The sequence below is a fragment of the Triticum dicoccoides genome, chromosome 5A (genome assembly GCF_002162155.2).
Source record: "Triticum dicoccoides isolate Atlit2015 ecotype Zavitan chromosome 5A, WEW_v2.0, whole genome shotgun sequence".
NCBI classification, from domain to species: domain Eukaryota; kingdom Viridiplantae; phylum Streptophyta; class Magnoliopsida; order Poales; family Poaceae; genus Triticum; species Triticum dicoccoides.
The window spans coordinates 673,108,431-673,128,896 of NC_041388.1; the positions used below are offsets into that span (position 1 = coordinate 673,108,431).

Genomic DNA, 20,466 nt, shown 5'->3' on the forward strand with positions numbered 1-20,466 from the left:
ATATCGCATGTTGCACTTTGAGGTTTCACATATATCTTCAATAGTTGTTCTTCTCAACCTTTTAAATTGGACGAACCTAGCCAATCTTTGCATGCAAATTTTTACGACCACTGCGATCGATGATGGCACCCAGTATCTTACATGGGTTTTAGTCCGAAGCTAATATTTCCATGAGAAAGATACTATTGATTTGAATCTGATAATCCAGTTCCATGCACACTTAGATAAAAAAATTGTTGTTCGGAATTGGATTCCAAGGAAAGATAATATATTATCTGTGTTGATGTAAAAAGGGCACAGATTCTACAGACTTGCAATCCTGTTAGACTTCATGATTGCATGCCTGTTTTGTTCTTTACATGTAAGATGGATTATCCAAGAGCTGCCAAAAATGTATTATATAGGAGAGGATGTTGTCATCATTATTCACTTATAATGTGTGGGTCATAAGTGAAATCTTTATCCCATCAAATTTTCTAATTGTGCGATGTAAGATGTTGCCGTTTGAGAGTTCCTATCTATCTTGCAAGTGTTGTTCATTGAGATTTCTAATTACTCTTCAAGAATTTGTTGATGTAAAAGACATGACGTCTAGGACTACATTGCAAGGCCACCCATATCACAAAATTAACTGTGGCTGAATCGCTTCATAACAAGTTATAAGGATAAGCGGGGAGCCCTTACTTCAAAGAAAAAATTGTAATGCATGACAAGTGCGGTGGAGATTAACCTACTTTCAAACAGGACATGTATCATGAGTATGGATATTGTGGATTCCATGAAGAATTTTGTCAACATATAGAAAGGTGCTATCGTGATAGCACGAAAACATTGTTTAGGTTGAAAACAAAATAGTAGAATCAAAGAATCCATTTGTTTGCTATTACTGACATTGGCAATTATAAAGTGTTTTTTTTGCTTATATGATATAATTAACATTTGATCACATAGTTCATATTAAAGCTCTGTGGTTGCATAATTAGTGCCGGATAACCTAAAAGGTCCAGCAGTTAGTATTTAGTCATATGATGATTGCACAGGTATTTAGTCATCAACACTTGCACCTACATGGGGTGCATATTGTACATATTTTACATCAATATTGAATATCTTAAAGCATTCTTTAGGCACACTTTCATACTTACCACATTTTTGTCATCATGTTTGTTCACAATATGTTGCTTATTCTCGATTAGATTACAATTAGATCTAACAATATACCTTATATGCCATTAGTTAGTAGACTTGGTATTATTATTGAGGCGGATATGATATTATGTTTGTTCATTGGTATGATATCATTAATTGTGATTAATTAGTAATACATAATTAACTCTCTAACAAATAAGATTTTAAGTATCTGACCAACCGCTAAAACATTATGAACAATAGTAGTTGGTATCTTTGAAATGTACATGAAATAACTAACATTATTTTATTTAGTAATATAGACGATCATTATGCAGTACTACTTCCGTATGTCTTCTTTGCCTTTTCAAATTGTTAGCTCTGTTATCTTATGGAAGACACACATGCCTACTAGCCCGTGCGAATGCACGGGTTGGCGACTAGTAGGGTTTATTTTCTCACGTCTATGGCTCAGGTTCTTCATTTCCACCGAGTTCGAGCAGCAGCGGCAGGCGTGTCCGAGCGGAGTCCCGACAACTTCCAGGAAACCACCAAGGTTCTGGCTTGGGAAGCGCACCGCAGCAGCAGCAGCAGCCATGCCGGCGCATGACGGCAACATTGCGGAGAGGACATCTACGGTATGTCATGTACTACGAAGGTAGCGGAGAGCATGCTTGTGCCTGCCCTACAATAATAAGGGCTTCAACGTGCGTAAAGTGCCTGTAGAGACCGAGCTCCATTGAGCTTTTTATTTTATTTTTCTGCGAAAATACCTTTTCCACATTCTAAAAAAATCTGGATTTTTTTTATGTAGACATAAAATTTCATGAACATATATATTCATATGTGATGTACACAAAAATGATAAATACACAGATCAAAATAGGTTTTTTCTTTGTTGTATTTGGGTCAGATATTTGTTTTTTGTGTAGCATGCAAATAATCAAATTAGTTGATGTAATTTTATACATACTTGAAGAATATTCATATGTATATGTAGAAAAAATGACATTTTCTAAGCTTTTGAATGACTTTTTTTTCAAAACATGCTCCATAGAGCCCAGCATTGCAACGCCACACTACTTCAAGGTGGTGGTGAAGTTCCTGCCGGACGCCTATGGTGACTTGCTTGCCTATAGCATTTTATCGCACTCAAGCGGCAGAGCCACACGGTAAACTCTTGTTCATGTCCATCCTTCCCCATGGCGGCACTACTAGGAGTGTTCGGGATGTTAGGGCATCTCCAGCGCTGACCTCTAAAACTGGACATGGTTGGCCACCTGCACGTCCACCACCACGACCGCCACCTTCGTCTCCGCCGGCCTTCTGCTTCTTGAGCAGTGCCGCATTTGCTGCCCTTTGCTTTAAGGCGACGATTTTGCTGTGTTTTCGAGTTGATCTTCTAGGCGAGTGTGATCGTTGGATCCTCCACCACGACCGTCTCCGGTAGCTTCTCCTGCGGGTCCATGCGTCGGCGGACGCGAGAAAGGACTGAAATTGGGTGGAGATCAATGGGATCAAAGAGGAGAGTGGGGGAATTTGCCGTGGAAACAACACGGCCACCTACAAAAGCACGGGCTCCAACTTAGTTTTTGGTGGGCCTAGGGCATCGGAGTCCTATATGGCTCGTGTTCATACTCTCGCAGAGTCCCTCTCGTTTGGTTCCAGTTTGCAGAAAACTTGTGGTCCGGACTGCTCCACAGATCAATGAGGTCGGCATTGGATGGCATTCGGGGTTTCGACAGCTACGACCGAACAGATACCGGCAGTTTGGGGACAGCCTTGGAGATGCCTAAAATAATCTTGTGATTAGATTGATGAGGTCCGAACGGGACCATGATGGAAGAAAAAGATCACGAACAGTTCGACTCGTTACCATTGCGATGTAGACTATAGGATGATATACCAGCTAGCCACTCGAATAGACTTTGGACAGGATCGGTGTACAGGGTGACGGCTGCGCGCGCAACGGGCGGCTCGTTGCTTCACTGACATCACTCTGGCCTCATGCTTGCATCATGCCCGCAGGTACGTGGCTGTGCCACCAATCAAACGGTGTTCAGCATGGTTGCTGCAAGCCCTGATGCTAGACGTTTGCGCTGAATATATATGTCGTAAACATTTTTATATACTTTTACACATTCTATCACATTATATTTTCTAATTTGATCTGTTCATCAACATTGCTATAACAACAATCCAGTAAGGCTGTAGGTACAATACAAATGCTTGCACAAATCATGTGGTTATTTACACACTTTATATTGCAGCAGCAAAATCCTTGTGGTTGTGTGCTTATTTGTGACTGAGTGTTTCTCTTATCACAGCGTTATACTATTATAAGCACTTTACTGATTAGTGTGTATTTGCAGTTCGTTATTCAATCAGTCTGCACTACCTTCGCTCGAACTTTAGGTGCTTGACGAAGATGAAGAAGAGTAAGGCAAAGAGGGCGATGACGACCAAGTGTAGGTAGGTGACAAGGTTGAAGTAGCGGCCCTCAAGGCCAAGGTAGCCCTCCAGGAACTCCTGCACCGTCTGGTCCGGTTGCCCTGGCACATGGATCAGCTCTGTCCGATCACCCAGTTGTGAGAACATGAGCCCGTATACTGTCCATGCCGCTGGGTTAGCCCAGTACACCCACCTCCACCATATCGGGATCAGCTGCATCCATATTGCCACAATTTTGTTGTTCGTTATGTTAGGCATGGAAAAAATATCATGTCCTTTTTAAAATATTTTCGTTTTCAGGGAAAGTTGAACCATGGATTATATTATGAGCCTATGTGTGGTTTACTTATAAATTTCACGAGGCCGTCATAATTAAAGTGACATGGTTAGGGATATATAGAGTAGTACCTCTCTTCCAATGATGAAACCGGAGAAGACATTCCAAAATACGTAGATAAGGAAGGACAATCCGGAAGCCATCTCAAGGTTAGGTGTTAGTGCCACTGTCATCATCCCATAGAGTGTGTAATACATGAAGCTTAGCATCATGTAAAGGAGAAACCAAAAGAGCTTTACGGTGGTCATCTGGAACCCAATCATTGGGTATACGATCATGGCAAAAACGAGTACTTGGACTATGATGTAAGGCAATTCAATTGCCATCTACAAACAGAAGCCCATCATTGGAGTTAAGAAACATATTCCAATCATTCTATGTTCAGATTATATATACTAATTTTGAAGATGGTGACAAAGAAACATTACCTGAGCTATGGCGTAGGCCAAGGTAGAGTACATGCCCGCCGCCTTTTCTCGGTAAAGAACAACTCTCTCCATTATCACAATCGGCTGCAAACTGATGCAATTATTGAATCCCAGGAAAAGTGCTGATCCAAATACAACTCCTAGTATGTTGAATACATCCTGTTGTTGTGTTCTGTTGCAGATGAATACCAAGTTATGATCAAATTGAGACATGATAAGTTTGCATGAAAGAATAACATTAGTTTGTTGTCATTCATTCTTACATGGTTGAGCCAATTTTCCAGAATACAACTCCAAGCAAAATTGATACAATGAACGTGTTTAGAAACCGAACACCATTGTGTTCTATGTTTTTCCAGTATGCACATCTTTGTTTCCATAGGCAAGCCATGTATTGTGCCGTAAAATTATGCCAGTACCCAGGGGGGAAATATAGATCCTCTGTGTTTGGTGCTGGGTGCCCAAGCTCCGCAATTAGAAGCATATTGTCCCTTCAGAAACAAGGTACACATTTGCCGTGTTATCCGTTTCCCTATGCCTCAAACACGTTAACAATATGGTTGATATAGCTTTATGATCATAATGCTTACCTGTATAGGTAGGAGCTCCGATAAATTTCTGCGTAGTCCACTCCAATCTCATATTCTGTTGTGTGTGAACTTATGTCCAATACCCATGATGCTGGGTTTTGTCCCTCTTTTATTCTAGGAACACTAGGTATAGCCTGTGACAAAGAAAATTTGGTATTCTTGTGTACATATTTTGGATAGAGATTCACTATTAGGCAATCTTACCTCAAAATACTTGATCATGTTGCTAGACAAAGGACCTAATGAACCACTATATATGATTTGACCGCCTCTTTTCATAAGCAAAAGCTGCAATAAATTGAATGCAAGTTGAGAAAGGTAAAATTATAGTATTTCTCATAATCATAACAGAAGGCTAAATGGCTATCATTAGCAAGTGATGAGGGCTAGCTAACTTTATTTGATGCTTTATTTTGGAAAAAAATCATGGTTAGGTTCTATGTTATAAATAGTTGGATACTATTTTTCAATCTTTCAGTCTTAACATCACATGACCATTCTTTTTCCTTTCTTCATGTGCTAGAATAATTTCCTTTTACATGTTACAATATAGACTTACTCATACCTCATCAAAAGATTCAAATATCCCAATGCTTGGCTGATGTATTGTGCATACAACAGTTCGTCCAGTGTCTACTGTCTTTCTTATTGTTCGCATGACAATTGCTGCAGCACGGGCATCCAAACCAGTGGTCGGCTCATCCATAAATATGATGGAAGGGCTAGCTACCAGCTCCACAGCTATTGTTAGCCTTTTCCGCTGCTCGGCTGACAGGCCGGTTGCTCCTGCCATACCCACCATGGCATTCTTCAATCCAGTTAATTCCACTAGGTCCATTACTTCGTCTATAAATATCTAAAGAATGTTTGAAGAGTAATCTTGTGAGATCTAATGTTATATATTAGCTTAAAATGGTAATAAAAATGCAAGAGGTCAATGCTCATACATCTCTTTCACGAGATTTCACGTTTGAAGGCAGTCGAAGCCATGCAGAGAATTGTAGTGACTCGTGGACAGTTAGGTTAGGGGAGTGAATATCATTTTGTTCGCAATAGCCCGAGATCCTTGAGAATGTTTCCTGCTTCTTCGGGTATCCTTCTATCATAATAGTACCTTCAATATATCCTCCAGTTTTTCTTCCAGCCAAAACATCGAGCAATGTTGTCTTTCCAGCACCAGTGATCCCCATCAGAGCTGTTAATACTCCTGGCCTAAAAACACCACTTACATCTTGTAGAAGTTGAAGCTTTTCCTCTGGTACTCCATACTTAATCATCTCCTGGTGGAAGATATGCATACATTTGGTCAACAAGTTACTAGAATGGATACTACTCCCTCCGTCCCAAAATAAGTGACTCAACTTTGTACTAGCTTTAGTACCAAAGCTAGTACAAAGTTGAGTCACTTATTTTGGGACGGAGGGAGTATTTAGTAGTGAGTTGAATGAATGCTTATATTCAGTATGTCACGATATGCTCGAGATCTTACCTTAGGCATATCAACAAAATAGTTGACATGATCAAATATAATGGAAAGAGGCTGAAACGGGAGGACAACTTGACTAGTTGATGCATTGCCAGTTCCAATTCTATGGTTCTTGCAATCCTTCTTTGACTTCATTGCACTAGCATTAACTTGATGCTTGTGTGGAGCTGCATATCATAAACAATTAGGATGATTTTGTTTGCATTTTTGTTTCAATACTTATGTGTATTTTGATAGATTGGTATACATACACTGCATGAACTCCAATGCAAATATAGTGAGAATATTGAAGACCATAGAGAATCCAAATAAAATGATGACACAAATCCAATACCAGTGCCAATTTGTGAGCAACCCCCTGATCTTGAGGATAGCTTCACCAATTGTATTTGCATTTGCATAGTAAAATTCCTGTCATCATGAATGATCATCACCATTAGGTCATACATAAACTACATTGGCTCTATACACTAGATCAAGAGTGGTAGTTCAAATGACTGCTTACAGTATCCCATCTTTCATCAAGGAACTCATTTAGGGCAATGGCATTTTGTGCATAGGTGAATGGGGATGTCCAACAACCCCACTGCAACCATGGTTGAAGATTATCTATTTTGATGTACAAAACCAGTGAGCATATTAGCTCCAAACATGTATTCAAACATGTATTGTTTGTTATAGGGTTGTCATACATCTTAATCTGGCTAAAACATCTAACCTTTAGATATGACAAAGCCTCCAAATATGTACATTGCTATAAGAGCTGTGGTGCTTAGCATGTTTGCCATTACTTGTGTTATTCCTATTGCTGCTAAGAAACGATAGAGGCCCATTGACATTTGATGTGTCACAAAAAGTACCAAAAACTGCTGGATAAATCTGTAGGAAGCAAGGTAACTCTATTATATTATTATTACAACATATTCAAGTATTGTGGTCATTAGGTACTAAAATGGCCAACATGAGTACCTGACAAAAGAAGGTGCATAGCCAATCACATAGTAGGTCAGGCTGGTCCAAAGACATGTCTCTACTAGTGACATTGGGATGTTGATGAGAAAAATTGAACAAACAAGTGCCCATCCCGGCAACGCTAGTAACTCCCTTTGCTTGTAGAAAGTGGGGAGTCGCTTTATTGTCATTGCAATCTCAGTCATGCCATTAATATTTACTATAACAATAGCTATAAATAGGGACCCCATGTACTTGTTGGCGTCAAGTACATTTTTATGGTTCATATTTGTTCGAAGGAAAACTGTTGAAATCACAAAAGCCAGAATAACTATCTGTACAGACTTGAATATATGAAGTGGGGAGTTCCTTTTGAGAAGTAGTACTTCCCTTGAAAAGCATGCTTTGAAAATATTCCATCTGGAGATACTCCGAGTTGCATTTGTTTTAATCTCATTGTGTTTTCCCATATTGTTTGGCATGTAGAGGTTATCTTCTACAAGTCGAGGGAGATAAGATGAATGAAAGGAATCTGCAAACTTTTCTATTGGCCAGTATTGATACTTATTTTCCTCATCAGTCCAATATTGCTTTTGATCCATCTTAGAAGTCACCTAGATAGATAGTGAAAAGTTATGTCATACATTATTATGGTAATACAATTATATATAGATTACTACATTCTGCGAATGGAATTGTGACTCATGTATTGCATGTGACTTGGTGGTATTAATGCACTAGCTACCCTTAATTTATTTTGAACATAACTTTGCTAAGGAATAAATTGTTAGCACTACTGATTTATTTAATAGTTCATTGTAAATAGAGTTGATATTCTAGTACCTCTTGAAGGAAATCAGCTACATTCTTCCTGTCCGGGCATTTGAATCCCATTGTTCCAAAAAAATTGATAGCATTTTCTCGAGGACCATGATACACAATTTGACCCTCGCATAATAGGATAATGTCATCAAATAATTCTAATGTCTCGGGAGGTGGTTGCAGCAATGAAATAACCACGGTGAGATCCATCATATGAGTCATTTGTTGGACAAATTTTAAAATCTCATATGTGGTTGAGCTATCCAGGCCTGTTGATATATCATCCATAAAGAAGCATCGTGCCAGACCAACTAGCATCTCTCCTACATCGAAAAATTCATCTTGTAACGCAACAACAATGATAAATTAAAAAAAATTGATTATTTAAAAATATTTTATTTATTTAACTGTGGTACTGCCATCATCAAACATATTTCTTTTGTATAATTGCCTGTCTATAAGAATAGTTGGATATTTTATGCTATTAGTTTTATAGTATACTATTCATCACCGGTGGTGTTGAATGCAGCGTATTGCAATGTGGGAACCTTCAAGTAGTGTAGATAATTTCTAGTAACATCATTTTAATAGTTTCAAAAGATAGATTTATTTAATTTGAAGTATTTTAATTATTATTGCTTATAAGCTTTGCATACCAATTTCATCATGAAACAAGTTTGTGCAATTGGTCAAGCCATAGTCTCGATTGAGCTTGATTGATGTGGAAGAACATTTGCTCCACTTATGACCAATTGTTTTTTTTTTACTTTTTCTGATGATGATTAGTTATATCTAATAGTTAGGGTTGCTCTGTTTTAGTAGAATAAGTATCAAACCTAATATGGAACTTATTTTTTAGATAACAATATGGAGTTCAGCAGGAAGAGAAAATTATGTAGTATGTCATTGGCTCAATACCAAATATTATTTTTGTCGTCCATTTAATTGAACATATCAAGAACTTTATGTTGTCGCTTTGATTTTTTGTTAGGTTATAATGGTAGATTACTCATATCAACAAGGAATTTCTTCTTCTCCCAAAGACCATTCAGAATTTGATCCCTGGTGTGAACGAGTGAGAACAAATTGTGTAGAAAAGAATTGTGTTGATCTGTGAGGCCAGTCTAGACCCCGCCAAGTGTAATGGCATGAACTACCTTATGTTTTATCAAGAAATATTGTGCGCAATATGGAGTTTATTGTGATAAAATTTTACTTGTACAAATTAGTATGATAAAATTTTACTTGTGCGAATTAGTATGTATGATGAATTGGAAAATGCACTCTAGAAAGTGGGGACAGAGGGTGATGGGAGGAAGAAGATACATAGGACACAAAATAGAATGCTTACCGATTGTGGCTCTTTTCTTTTGTCCTCCTGATATGCCTCTTATCAACTCATCCCCCACTAGGGTATCAGCACAATCAGACAAACCAAGTATCTGCATTTTACACAAAGTTTTTTTTATTATGTTACTAAGACATGTGTTAAATTGAGATATTACAAAGTTACCTTGATAATATAGTTTGTTATAAGATTGCTTCCTTCTCCGAAGGTGATAGTCTACATAAAAAGTATTTTAGTAACTGTGAATGGACTTTAGTTTTACCAAAATTGGTAGAAAATAAAATTATATGACCTTCATAAATAAGTCAAGATCTTGGTCCACTTTGTTGATGTGACCATGTTTCTTTATTAAACCTTCTCCTAGCATCCCTAAGGTGGAAATTAAAACAAGAATTGTATATTAGTATTTTGTCACAAGGAAAAGAAACAATTTGAACATCTTCAAGGGTATTTCTTCAGTTACGTTGTCTAGATTTTTTATAGATCAGCTCATTCCGATATGCTAGAAATAAAGCTATATAAGACAGGTAACACTAGTAGCACACGATGCCCAAGAGAGTGCCTCACCAAATTCATTATTAGTTCCCAACATCTTGGATGAGAAATCAATCGTCTCCCTGACGGTCATCTCAGAATTGTGAAGATCATATTGGCTAATATAAGCATGCATATATTGAGGTGTTGAGAAATTCACTTCTTGCCCATTGTACATAACCTTTCCTTTGAGCTATTAAGAGAAGTGACATCAGGAAACACACAATTTTGGTTAACCAATGCTTTTCATGTTAGTAAGTGGTTTTAGTGGATAGTAAATAACATAGTCTACCTTCAAAGAAGAATCCAACTTCCCTGCAAGTGCTTTTAAAAAAGTTGTTTTCCCAGAACTAGGTGCTCCTAGAAGAAGTGTCATCCTGATTATGTTGGACCACAAAATTTCAAAATGGCGGGTGAGTAAATTAGTGAAAGATGAATCTTTTATTTTGGAACTTTATGGAAGTGCATTTGTCCAACAGAACACTTAATCTGAGATAAATAGTTTCTATAAATAATCATTATTGATTTAGTAAGAGTAGGCACATGCTTACCGTGATGGACTAATTGTCCCGCTCGCTCCATTTATAATTTTGATGGGTTTTTTCCTTGCAGTACACATGTGTGAATATGTTGCTAATTCCTACATAATAAAGAAAATTAGAATGAGGGTTCTAAATGTGATTTGCGGAATAATATGTTAAACTACATGACACCATGCATGTCGTTTTGGTTTGGAAATAAACTTATGAACATTTTTTAATCAAGTCCTGGAAAATGCATGCTAGAGATGTACTTTTTTGAATCATGTAGGAGAACTGTATGTGATCATAACATGAGTAAAAGATAGTCTTAGCAGTACAACGAGGGGCGGCAAAACCAAAATACCCTAAAACGACCGACCATGGAGTGTTAAAAGAAAATCTAACAAACCTACGATGTAGACAAGACAAAACAACTACTCAAGCAATCCCAACACAAACCAAAACCTCATCACAAAATACCAGTCAAGGCGCTTATCGCCAGCTCTCCTTCATTGACAAGCATCACATTTGATCTACTCAAAATATGTACTTTGATCTCCATCATGGTAAATTTTTCTTGATCAATTTGAAATAGGTTGACGTACATGGAATTGTCATCGCAACTTTCTCGATATTTTGTAATACCATACATCCTAACCCTGCGCTAGAACTACTATTTCACAAAAAGGTCATTTCCCTTTATGTGGTTCACAAACTAATAACCCACTTCTCATTTTTCATTACAGTTTCCAAATTCCAAAACCATGAGTTTTTTATGGTGTCCTCTAGTAAATATAGACGGTCTATTCTTACCAGTTGAAAGGTTAAAATCAACATATACTGCTCCGATAGGCAAGCAGTATCAGCCACCATCAGAAAGGAAGCATGAGCGGCATTAACGGATTTAGGGATAAAAGTTCACAAAAAAGACTACGCTTGTGCAGGGCGGGTGGTGAGATGCGGAACACTGGCCCCCCATCAGTGCAGAATGTTGCAGTTGTCCCCGATACCACCGACATTCAAGTGAGCGAAGACATTTGATAAATTATGGCTTCATGTAGAACAAAATTCTAGCATAGATACTTGATTTTGATGGATTGAACAATTTCCTCTCAAGTCAACACACATGCTTTGCCCTGAATTACCAGTGAACTCAAAACCTGATACATAAACTAATCTAGAACATTGACAATTGCAGGCAACTCTACATGCACTAAGTTATAGCATTTACAATTTTCTCAACAAATAAGCATAACATCCACAATTGGACATGGGCACCATACTTTGTTTTTGTTTAGTTACTTCAAAATGGTTCATTGCCCAATGTCCTTCTCCGATGCATTTGATCTTCTACTCATTGGTTCTTACTGGACAAGAGTAGTAGTATCTTGGGTGACACCGATATTCTACTTATTGATTCGCTACATCTAAACTGTGCCTAAAGCGTATGTATTATGTGTGTAACACATAATTATTCCATAAGCTGAGAGCACCTGAACTACAGTAGTGAGAGCCGAGAAAACCAGCACAAGAGCACCGAGCGAAGATGTGGCTAGGGCGTAGCAGCAGTAACCACGTGGACCGAGGAACTCGACACATAGTGATTGTGACAAGGAGTCATCTTATTCCATGAATAGAGTGGAGTGGCCGTTAAACACGTGCATCGCTCGACCGTGGGCCGGCCCATTGTCCGATAACACTCAATTATTCTCTTTTTGCCGTATTTACCGATTTTTTGTGAGTTACATACACAAGTAATGGGACACGCCTATACGGAGTGGTCCTAACTCATCGAAGGCCTCTTAAACACATGCCCAGCTTGTCTTTTTTATTCTGAAAACAAAATGTATATATACGTTATAGAAAAAATTGCATGTGTTTAAAACATGTTCATGAAACTTTTAAAAATGATCAGGGATTTTGAAGATGTCCATGAATTTGAAAAATGACAAACGAATTCTAAAAAGATGTGTGTGATCTTTCCAAAAATATTTAAAAATTTAAAAATGATTATGAATTTTAAAAAAAACACATAATGTTTTTCAAAAATGAACTACTATTTTTGAAATAAAAAATTGTTTATAAAATCATCACTAATTAAGAAAATGTTTGCAGATTTCCAAAAAGTTCATGCATTTAATTTTTTTAACAATTTTAACAAACATCCACAAATTTTAAAATTGTCCATTATTTGGAAAAATATACATGAAAGCTTTAACAAAATCATGGATTTGAAAATCGTCAATGCATATTTTGACAAAAAAAATGCCCATCACTTACTTGAAAATGTCCAACGCATATTTAAAAATGATAATGACGCATTTAGAAAACAACAATCGTGTATTTGAAACATGTTCATAACGTATAAGAGAAAACATTGTGTATTTGAAAATATCCATCATGTATTTGGAAAGTGTTACTGCCTCTGATCCGAATTAATTGATGCAGCCTCAATACAATGACTGTTTTACATTGTAGTATTGTATTTAGATAGCATCATATATTTGAAAAAATTGTGCGTTTTTGAAAAATAATGCTTACCCGTGTATTATGATTTGGTATTGTTAGACTTGTATCTGAAATTATTTAATCATATTTGAAGAAAATGTAAAATATGTATAGAAAAAATGCTAATCTGGTATTTGAAATGTTATTCAAGAATTTGAAAAATGTTAAATGTATACAAAAAATGTTTACCATGGATTCAATAAATGTTAATCTTGTATCTGAAAAATATTAATCATGTATTAGATTAGATATATACCAAAAATGTGTGTAGAAAAAAAATGAAAACCAGAGAGACAACAAAAGAAAACCAATAAAAACGAGAAAAAAACAAAAATAAAAAAAATAAGAAAGAAAAGAAATTTTTTACTGAAAAACAAAAAAACCAAAGAAAAAAGGTAAAACTAGAGAAAGAAACAATGAAACTAGTGAAAACAAGAAAAAGGAAAAAAAAGAAAATATAGAAACTAGTAGATAACATGAACCGGATGGTGACCTGGTAGTTAGCAGCGCTACGCCGCAACCAAGACATCCCAGGAGAGATTCCCACACGAGCATTTTTCACTAGTCTATTTCTTTTAGCGTGAATAGGTTGGCTCGCAGTTGTAGACGCTTCAGGCGAGACCCGAAGGAATACTCACTACAAAACCTTTGTTATATCTAGATTTCTCTTGGACCAAGTAGCACAATAGCTAGCACCATGGGGCCAAGCCTCTTGCCCCTGTCTTGAGCCAATTATTTTGGGAGAAACATATAATCAGTATGCTCCTAAGCCAACCGGTATTCAGATGGTTTTATTTATTGATTACTAAATTTATTTTCAAAATGAGGAAAAACAGAATATTTTTTTGAAATTATTCCAAAAAAGTTTAACAACATTGTTTATGAAAACTTTCCAGGAATTTTGAAAATGTTCTTCAATTTTAATTTCAGAAAAAAATTGTTCACATATTTTGAAAATGTATGCTACTTTTTTAAAAAAATTACATAGTTAAGAAAAGGTTCATATTTGTTTTTAAAAGTACTTCATAAATTTTACTTGTTTTCAGAAATTATCATTAATTTAAGAAAATGTGCATCGATGTCAAATATGTTTGCAAATTTTAAAATATTCAAGGGTTTTCATTGAAAAAATAATTTGATTAAATTTAGAAAAGATAACAAAATAGATAATAACACAAAAGAAAAAATTGTCACTAAAAAATAAATTAGATATAGAAGAAAGAAAAGGAAAGCACACACCCCATCCCCACACAGAGCCAGGTCAAGAGTCGGAGTACACATTTATTCCTTATCTGCCCGTTACATGCAGAATAGGATGTACGGGTGACGAGCGACAAGCACGTCGAGGATATCGACGAGGGGAGTGCCTATGTCTCATAGGTTTTTTTTAGGCAACGTCACGAGGCTTTATTAATTCGCCATAATGTTTACAGGGACGGAAGGTAGGTTCTCGGGATAGCCTAACCAGACGCGGCGGCCACCACCGAGAGATAAAGCATGCCTCGCTAAGTTGTGAGCTTCATAATTGTAGCGAGACCAATGTGGAGCTTGCCTGCAACACATGCCACATGGGCCAGGACCACGCTATGGGCGCTCGCAAATTTTATTTTCTGTTCACAATGTGCGTGTTTTTTTCGTTTTGTGTTATGTTCTTTTGTACCTGGTGTTTTACTGGTTTTCTGGAGGGTGTGGTAGCTTATGGTGTCCAGTTTCTTTTCTAATTAACCTTGTCATTTTTATTTATTTTTAGTTTTTTTCCTTGTTTTTAGTTTTATTTTCTTATTCTTATTTCATCTTTCATTTTTCTTGTCGATTTTCTTGTTTCTTGTTTTCTTTTCATTTGCTTCTTATATTTCTTTTTAGCATGTAATTAAAAATATATTCATATTGTATTAAAAATGATCAGCGTGTATTGAAATAAGTTCATCACGTATCTTGAAAATTGTTCATCATGTATTAAAAAATGACCATCATGTATTTTTAAAATGTTAACAGAAACTCAGCATGAATTCAAAGGGATGTTCACCCCACATTCATAAAATATTCAGTGTGTATTAAAAAATTAACATGTATTTTGAAAATGTTTGATGTGTATTAGAAAATTATTCACCATTTTCTCAAAAATGTCCATGATGTATTAAAATTTATACAACACACATTTAGAAACCATTCAATGTCTGTTAAAAAAATTATTGGGTATGTTGAAAATAGTTCAACAGCTATTAAAAATGTTACTTTTGTATTTTAAAAAGTTCATCGTGTATTGAAAAAGTATTCAGTGTGTATTATAAAGAATTTTCAGCATGTTTATAAATATAGTATTCAGGTCGTATTAGACAATCATTTTTATTCTAAAAATGTTCAGTGCGAGTGTTACAAAAAGTCACCATCTACTGAAAAATGTTCATCATGTATTAGGAAATGTCCACATGTATTTAAAATATATTCAACATGTATAAAAACAAGTTCATCGTGTATCTAAAAAATAGTTCATCATGTATTAAGAAAAGTTCCTTGTGTTTTTAAACATTTTGATCATCTACTAAAAAGTATTCATCATGCATTTTATGGAATATTCATCATACTTCAAAATTTTCAACACACATTGCAAAAAAAAATGCTCGTTTATTTTCAAAATGTATATTGTGTTTATAAAAAATATTCATCGTCTGCTATAAAAACGGTCATTATGTGCTAAGATTATACACCCTGTATTTTGAAAGAGTTAATTGTGTGTCAAAAAAATGTTTCATCATTTATTTTGTATATGTTCATGTAACTTAAAAATATGTTCACTACTTAAAAAAATATTCATGTAAAATATTAAAAAACACCTATTTTATCAAATCTTTATATAGTTTCAAACAATGTTCACACGTTTTAAATAATATTCTTGTATTTTTCAAATAGAAAATATAAATATAAATTAAACAAAGGCCGAAAGACACGATACAAAAACATAATAATGTTCTTGTAATTTTTAAGAAGTGCTCCCATTTTTGTTTCTTGTATTTTTAAGAGATGTCCAAATTTATTTTTTTTAAATGCGTTGAACTTTTTTGAATACAGGATGTACATTTGCAATACGTGATGCACAATTTTTTAAACACAATGAACCTTTTTAAAACACTAGACCAACAAAAGATAAAAATCTTGTATATTTAAATATAGAAATTTATTTGAAGAAATGCTGAACATAATAATAAAGTAAAAAATGAATAAACCAAAAAACCAGTACACAATAGAAAGAGGAGAAATGCATTTAAATTAAATATACATGGCTTGTAATGTTTATTATGAACATTTTTAAATACATGATGAAAAAATCAGATAAGGAAAGAAAAATAAAAAGGAAACATGAAGTAGAAAATGTAACAAGAAAAGATTGATGAAAAAGGAAGGAAAAACAAAATTAAATTAAATTAAAACAGAAACGCAAAGAAAAGAAAACTGGCATACATGACCTGCCACGGGTGCAAGTCTTGTACAGAATTTGTGCAAACCATCTTACACATGCGATAGCATGGGGGTTAGCCAAAAGGACTTGAAAAGCAATGTGCAATATCGTAAAACAAGTAGATCTGTCGTGAATATCCTCCAACTCTCCAATGCAATGTGCAAAACCTCACGGTACGTCGTAAATATCGATTGACGGTTGTGACTAATATGCCAACTTCTTCAAGCCCTTGTACAATTGTAGGTGCTTAGAAAGATGCTTAGTAAAATAAACTGAGTTTTCTTAAGCACCGTTGTTTATTTCTACCGGAGGGATGCTTAATTAAGTGTCTATCTCTACAAATAAGCACCGGTGCTTTGAGAAAAAACTGATTTATTTCTCGAAGCATCTCCTCTAAGTATCTTGCATTGTACAATCCCTGTAACCACAATCGGATACTCATAGTTATGCTTAGTTGATTAACAGGACCACGAGAGTTGGTTAACTCTTCAAGTCAACTGCCTACGGTATGTGCAGCTAAACTGCTGATTAGCTTTTTTTCGAAAAAATGCAGAATACCAGTAGGCAGCATCACGTTAATTAATTTTGATGTTTTTGGCCTTAATTTGGAGCTGGAGTGTCCCTTTCATTTATTTATGAGAAAAGTATGTTTTTGGTCTCTCAAGTTCCCCAAAAGTATAGACTTGGTCCCCCAAGATTTTTTAGTACACAATTGATCCTTCAAGTCTTTAAACCGGATAAGTTTTGTCGAAAACCAGATTTTGACCACTTTGGTAGGGTTACTGCCCAGATTTTGACCAGATGAACGGTAAATTCAAAAACAAATCAAAACAATTTCAAAAAGATCTGAATTTTTTGGACATCAAATATGTTTACATGCGCAAGGTGCATGCCAATTTTGGTGGTCAGTCGACACTCAGGAGATCGTGGCAAAAAAAAAAACTACTCTAAGTGAATAGTATATTCAAACAAATAGCAAAAAGATAAAAATATCTGAATTGTTTTGGCACCTAAGACTCTCGGGTGCGTTATGTGCTTATAATTTTTTGTTGTGAAATGACATCCGACGAGCTCTAGCAAAAAAACAAAATTTTGCTAATTTTTTGTGAGCGAAAATCTACCTTTTGCCACAAGCTCCTCCTGAAGAAAAAATGCACGGGCCTGGTGCGCCGGAGCATACTGAACCCCATAAAATTTCCCTTTTTTTATTTTTTCTGAATTTACTGTTCACCTAGAGTAGATATTTTTTCTCCACGGGCTCCTCGAGTGTCGAAAGACCACGAAACTGGCAGGCACCTTGCATGTAAGCATATTGTATGCCAAAACATTTATGTTTTTTTTGGAATTTATTGTTCATCCGGACAAAATCTGGTTTTGGACTAAACTTACTCGGTTTTGAGACTTGAAGGACCAAATGTGTACAAAAAAATCTTGAGGGACCAAGTCTATATCTTTTGAGAACTTGAGGGACCAAAAACATAATTTTCTCTTTATTTATTGAGTGATGTAATGTGATCGGATCTGTAGGTCTGTACATAACTACTCCGGTTCCGAAATGTGATCGGGGTATGACCCATAGATCCGAAATGTGATTGGATCGTGTTGTCTCATAATATCCTGGATTACCGTTAGGTGATGGTTGTTCTGCCCAGAACCTGCCGCTATAGTGCAGCTAAATAGCTCTGTTAGGTAGGTCTGGTTGGAAAATACCTAGTTATATCAACTTTTTTCAGCAACTACTCTCCCCATAAAACAAAAGTTGTACTAGATCAGCGACATTTTTTTTTGGGATGGAGGGAGTATTTTTTTATCAACATATGATCATGTTATTTTTTTTATCAAAAGGGGTTTCCCCCACCCCACTTTTATTAAAAACGGGCACACGCCATGTTTTTTATGATCATGTTATTTATGTTTTTAATGGGCATACGCCATGTTTAGCACTGTGTCTTGTGATTAAAGAAGAGTTGGCTAAATCAGTGCTCCCTAATTCAGTCTATCCTAGTGTATAAGCAATAATGGCCTCGGTAGAAAACAATGCTTTGTTGGAGAGAAGTAGTTGGATAATGTTTTTTCTTGTTTGGTAAGCCTTACCTATGAATCAGTTCATCCCAGAAGATCCTGCCCACAGTGCAGCTAAATAGTTCTGTTTAAGGTAGGCCTTTTTTTATTAGCGTTTCATGTTTAAGGTGGGCCTGGTTGGGGCAACCCTATTTGTATCAACATTTATTTGAGCAACTATCTGTACCAAACAACACATGGTCGTGTTTTTTTTTATGGACATGTGGTCGTGCTCTTTTTAGGTACATATATGGCCACGTTCTGTATATTAGTGAATTACAACAAACTGATATTCTGTCTTATACAAGATTAAACAATATTAAAAAAACGAGACGGCCAAATCAGTAGTATTGCTCTCTAATTTAGACCTTCCTCCGAGAGAGAAGGCGCTGCCAAATCTCTCTTGGTTGCAATGCATTATGCATATATTGCCAAGCATCCGACTATATATCCACGCATAAAGCAACTGTTTTTCTTTTGCCAGAAACAGCATATGTTATACAGTAGTATTTTTTTAGGGTAGTATATATGCATACCTGGGCAGCGTTGACGGCGCAGTTGAACAGCGTTGGCAGCGTGCGGCGGCCCACGGGCACGTCGGCCTCCACGGTGAGCTCCTCGAACCGCACCTCCACCTTCTCCACGCCGACCCCCAGCCTGCGGAAATCTCAGCCCGAACTCAGAATCCAACAAAGCCGGCGAGCTCAGTCGATCCTTGCATGAGATCGTTGCATGCATACCTTTCCTTCTTCTCGCGGAGCATCTCGAGGAAGCGGCGGTTGTCCTCATGGGTGAGCGGCGGCGGCGGCTTGCGCATCTCCGGCGCCTGCTCGGCCTCCCTGCTGTACTCCATCATCCTCTCGAAGCCAGAGACGATACCTCGTTCCTCGCCTCGTTCAGCCAACGGCGGCCGTGATTGCTTTGTCGTAGACGCCGTGTCAATGGGCTTGCACGTGCATGGGCATATAGTTTGTATAAGCAAGGGAAGATATATTTGCGTTTTAAGGTGTTGAGTACCACCTCATATATAGAGTGGACTTCTACGCTGAAATGCTAGTTAGGAAGGACTGACTATGGAACAGTACGGATGGAGGTGGCTTACACCTGCCAAACCTTTTGGAAATACATAATAAATATTTTTTAAATATACACGGAACATTTATGCAATGCGAGAGATGATTTTTACATACTCTTTCCGTTTTAAAATAAGTGTCTCAATTTTATACTAACCATAATACAAAGTTATACTAAGATTGAAACACTTATTTTGAGACGAAGGGAGTACATGCTAACCATTGTTTTTTTTTTTTTGAAGAACCGACAAGGGCACTCCCTTTTCGTATAGAAGAAATAGGAGAAAAAACCCATGTGTGAAGAGATGCACACGTTTTGAAGGGAGCATGGCCAACCGTAGTAAATATGACGGATACGAGCTTAGGCCACACCTACAGGGAATACGTCAATACCAAACGCTCTCTCTCTTTGCTTGATATCGTCATAGCATTGCCACCTCATAGTACGTCATGCAGAACCTGTGAAAATACGCCTGCTACTCTCCTTCCAAATATTCCACAAAGCGTAGATAAGCCTCCCACTATTAGCCATTATTTAATACATTGTGAATACTTTTCTAAGTAGACAACGGCTATTTTTAGAGATAGATAAGGTACATTTTTAATATACAACGAGCACTGTTTAATGCACAATGAATATTTTCTAAATACATGATGAACATTTTAAAATACGATCAATATATTTTAATTTATGCTGAATATTTTCAAACACCATAAAATATTAATACACTATGAATACTTCTAAAAGTACATGATGAATACTTTTTAATA

At 36.4% G+C, this 20,466-nt stretch overlaps 1 protein-coding gene across 2 annotated transcripts; it reads right to left on the minus strand.

The window, feature by feature from the left end:
* Positions 1-3,236: 3,236 nt before the first annotated feature.
* LOC119304026 (ABC transporter G family member 45-like) lies at positions 3,237-19,610 on the minus strand. 2 transcript variants are annotated; one of them, XM_037581191.1, is made up of 22 exons: positions 19,363-19,610; positions 19,159-19,279; positions 10,627-10,715; positions 10,368-10,452; positions 10,109-10,268; positions 9,834-9,910; positions 9,707-9,757; positions 9,545-9,635; positions 8,215-8,513; positions 7,390-7,985; positions 7,139-7,299; positions 6,926-7,029; positions 6,672-6,831; positions 6,424-6,587; positions 5,882-6,214; positions 5,500-5,790; positions 5,139-5,222; positions 4,935-5,068; positions 4,608-4,835; positions 4,345-4,516; positions 3,988-4,242; positions 3,237-3,792 (listed from the first exon to the last, which is right to left on the minus strand). In XM_037581191.1, the coding sequence occupies exons 1-22, from the start codon at positions 19,476-19,478 to the stop codon at positions 3,523-3,525; spliced, it is 4,041 nt and encodes a 1,346-aa protein (XP_037437088.1). In that variant the 5' UTR covers positions 19,479-19,610; the 3' UTR covers positions 3,237-3,522. The 2 variants fall into 2 exon arrangements, with proteins under 2 accessions (XP_037437088.1, XP_037437087.1); XM_037581190.1 differs by having other exon boundaries at positions 8,215-8,516; positions 19,363-19,609.
* Positions 19,611-20,466: the final 856 nt, after the last annotated feature.

Excerpts from the sequence above, each read along its gene's own strand:
- LOC119304026 (XM_037581190.1), bottom strand. The coding sequence starts at position 19,478 with ATGATGGAGTACAGCAGGGAGGCCGAGCAGGCGCCGGAGATGCGCAAG. Across the intron at positions 5,223-5,499 it reads TATTTGAATCTTTTGATGAG|CTTTTGCTTATGAAAAGAGG; the intron begins GTATGAGTAAGT and ends AATTTATTGCAG. Across the intron at positions 4,836-4,934 it reads CGGAGCTCCTACCTATACAG|GGACAATATGCTTCTAATTG; the intron begins GTAAGCATTATG and ends TTGTTTCTGAAG.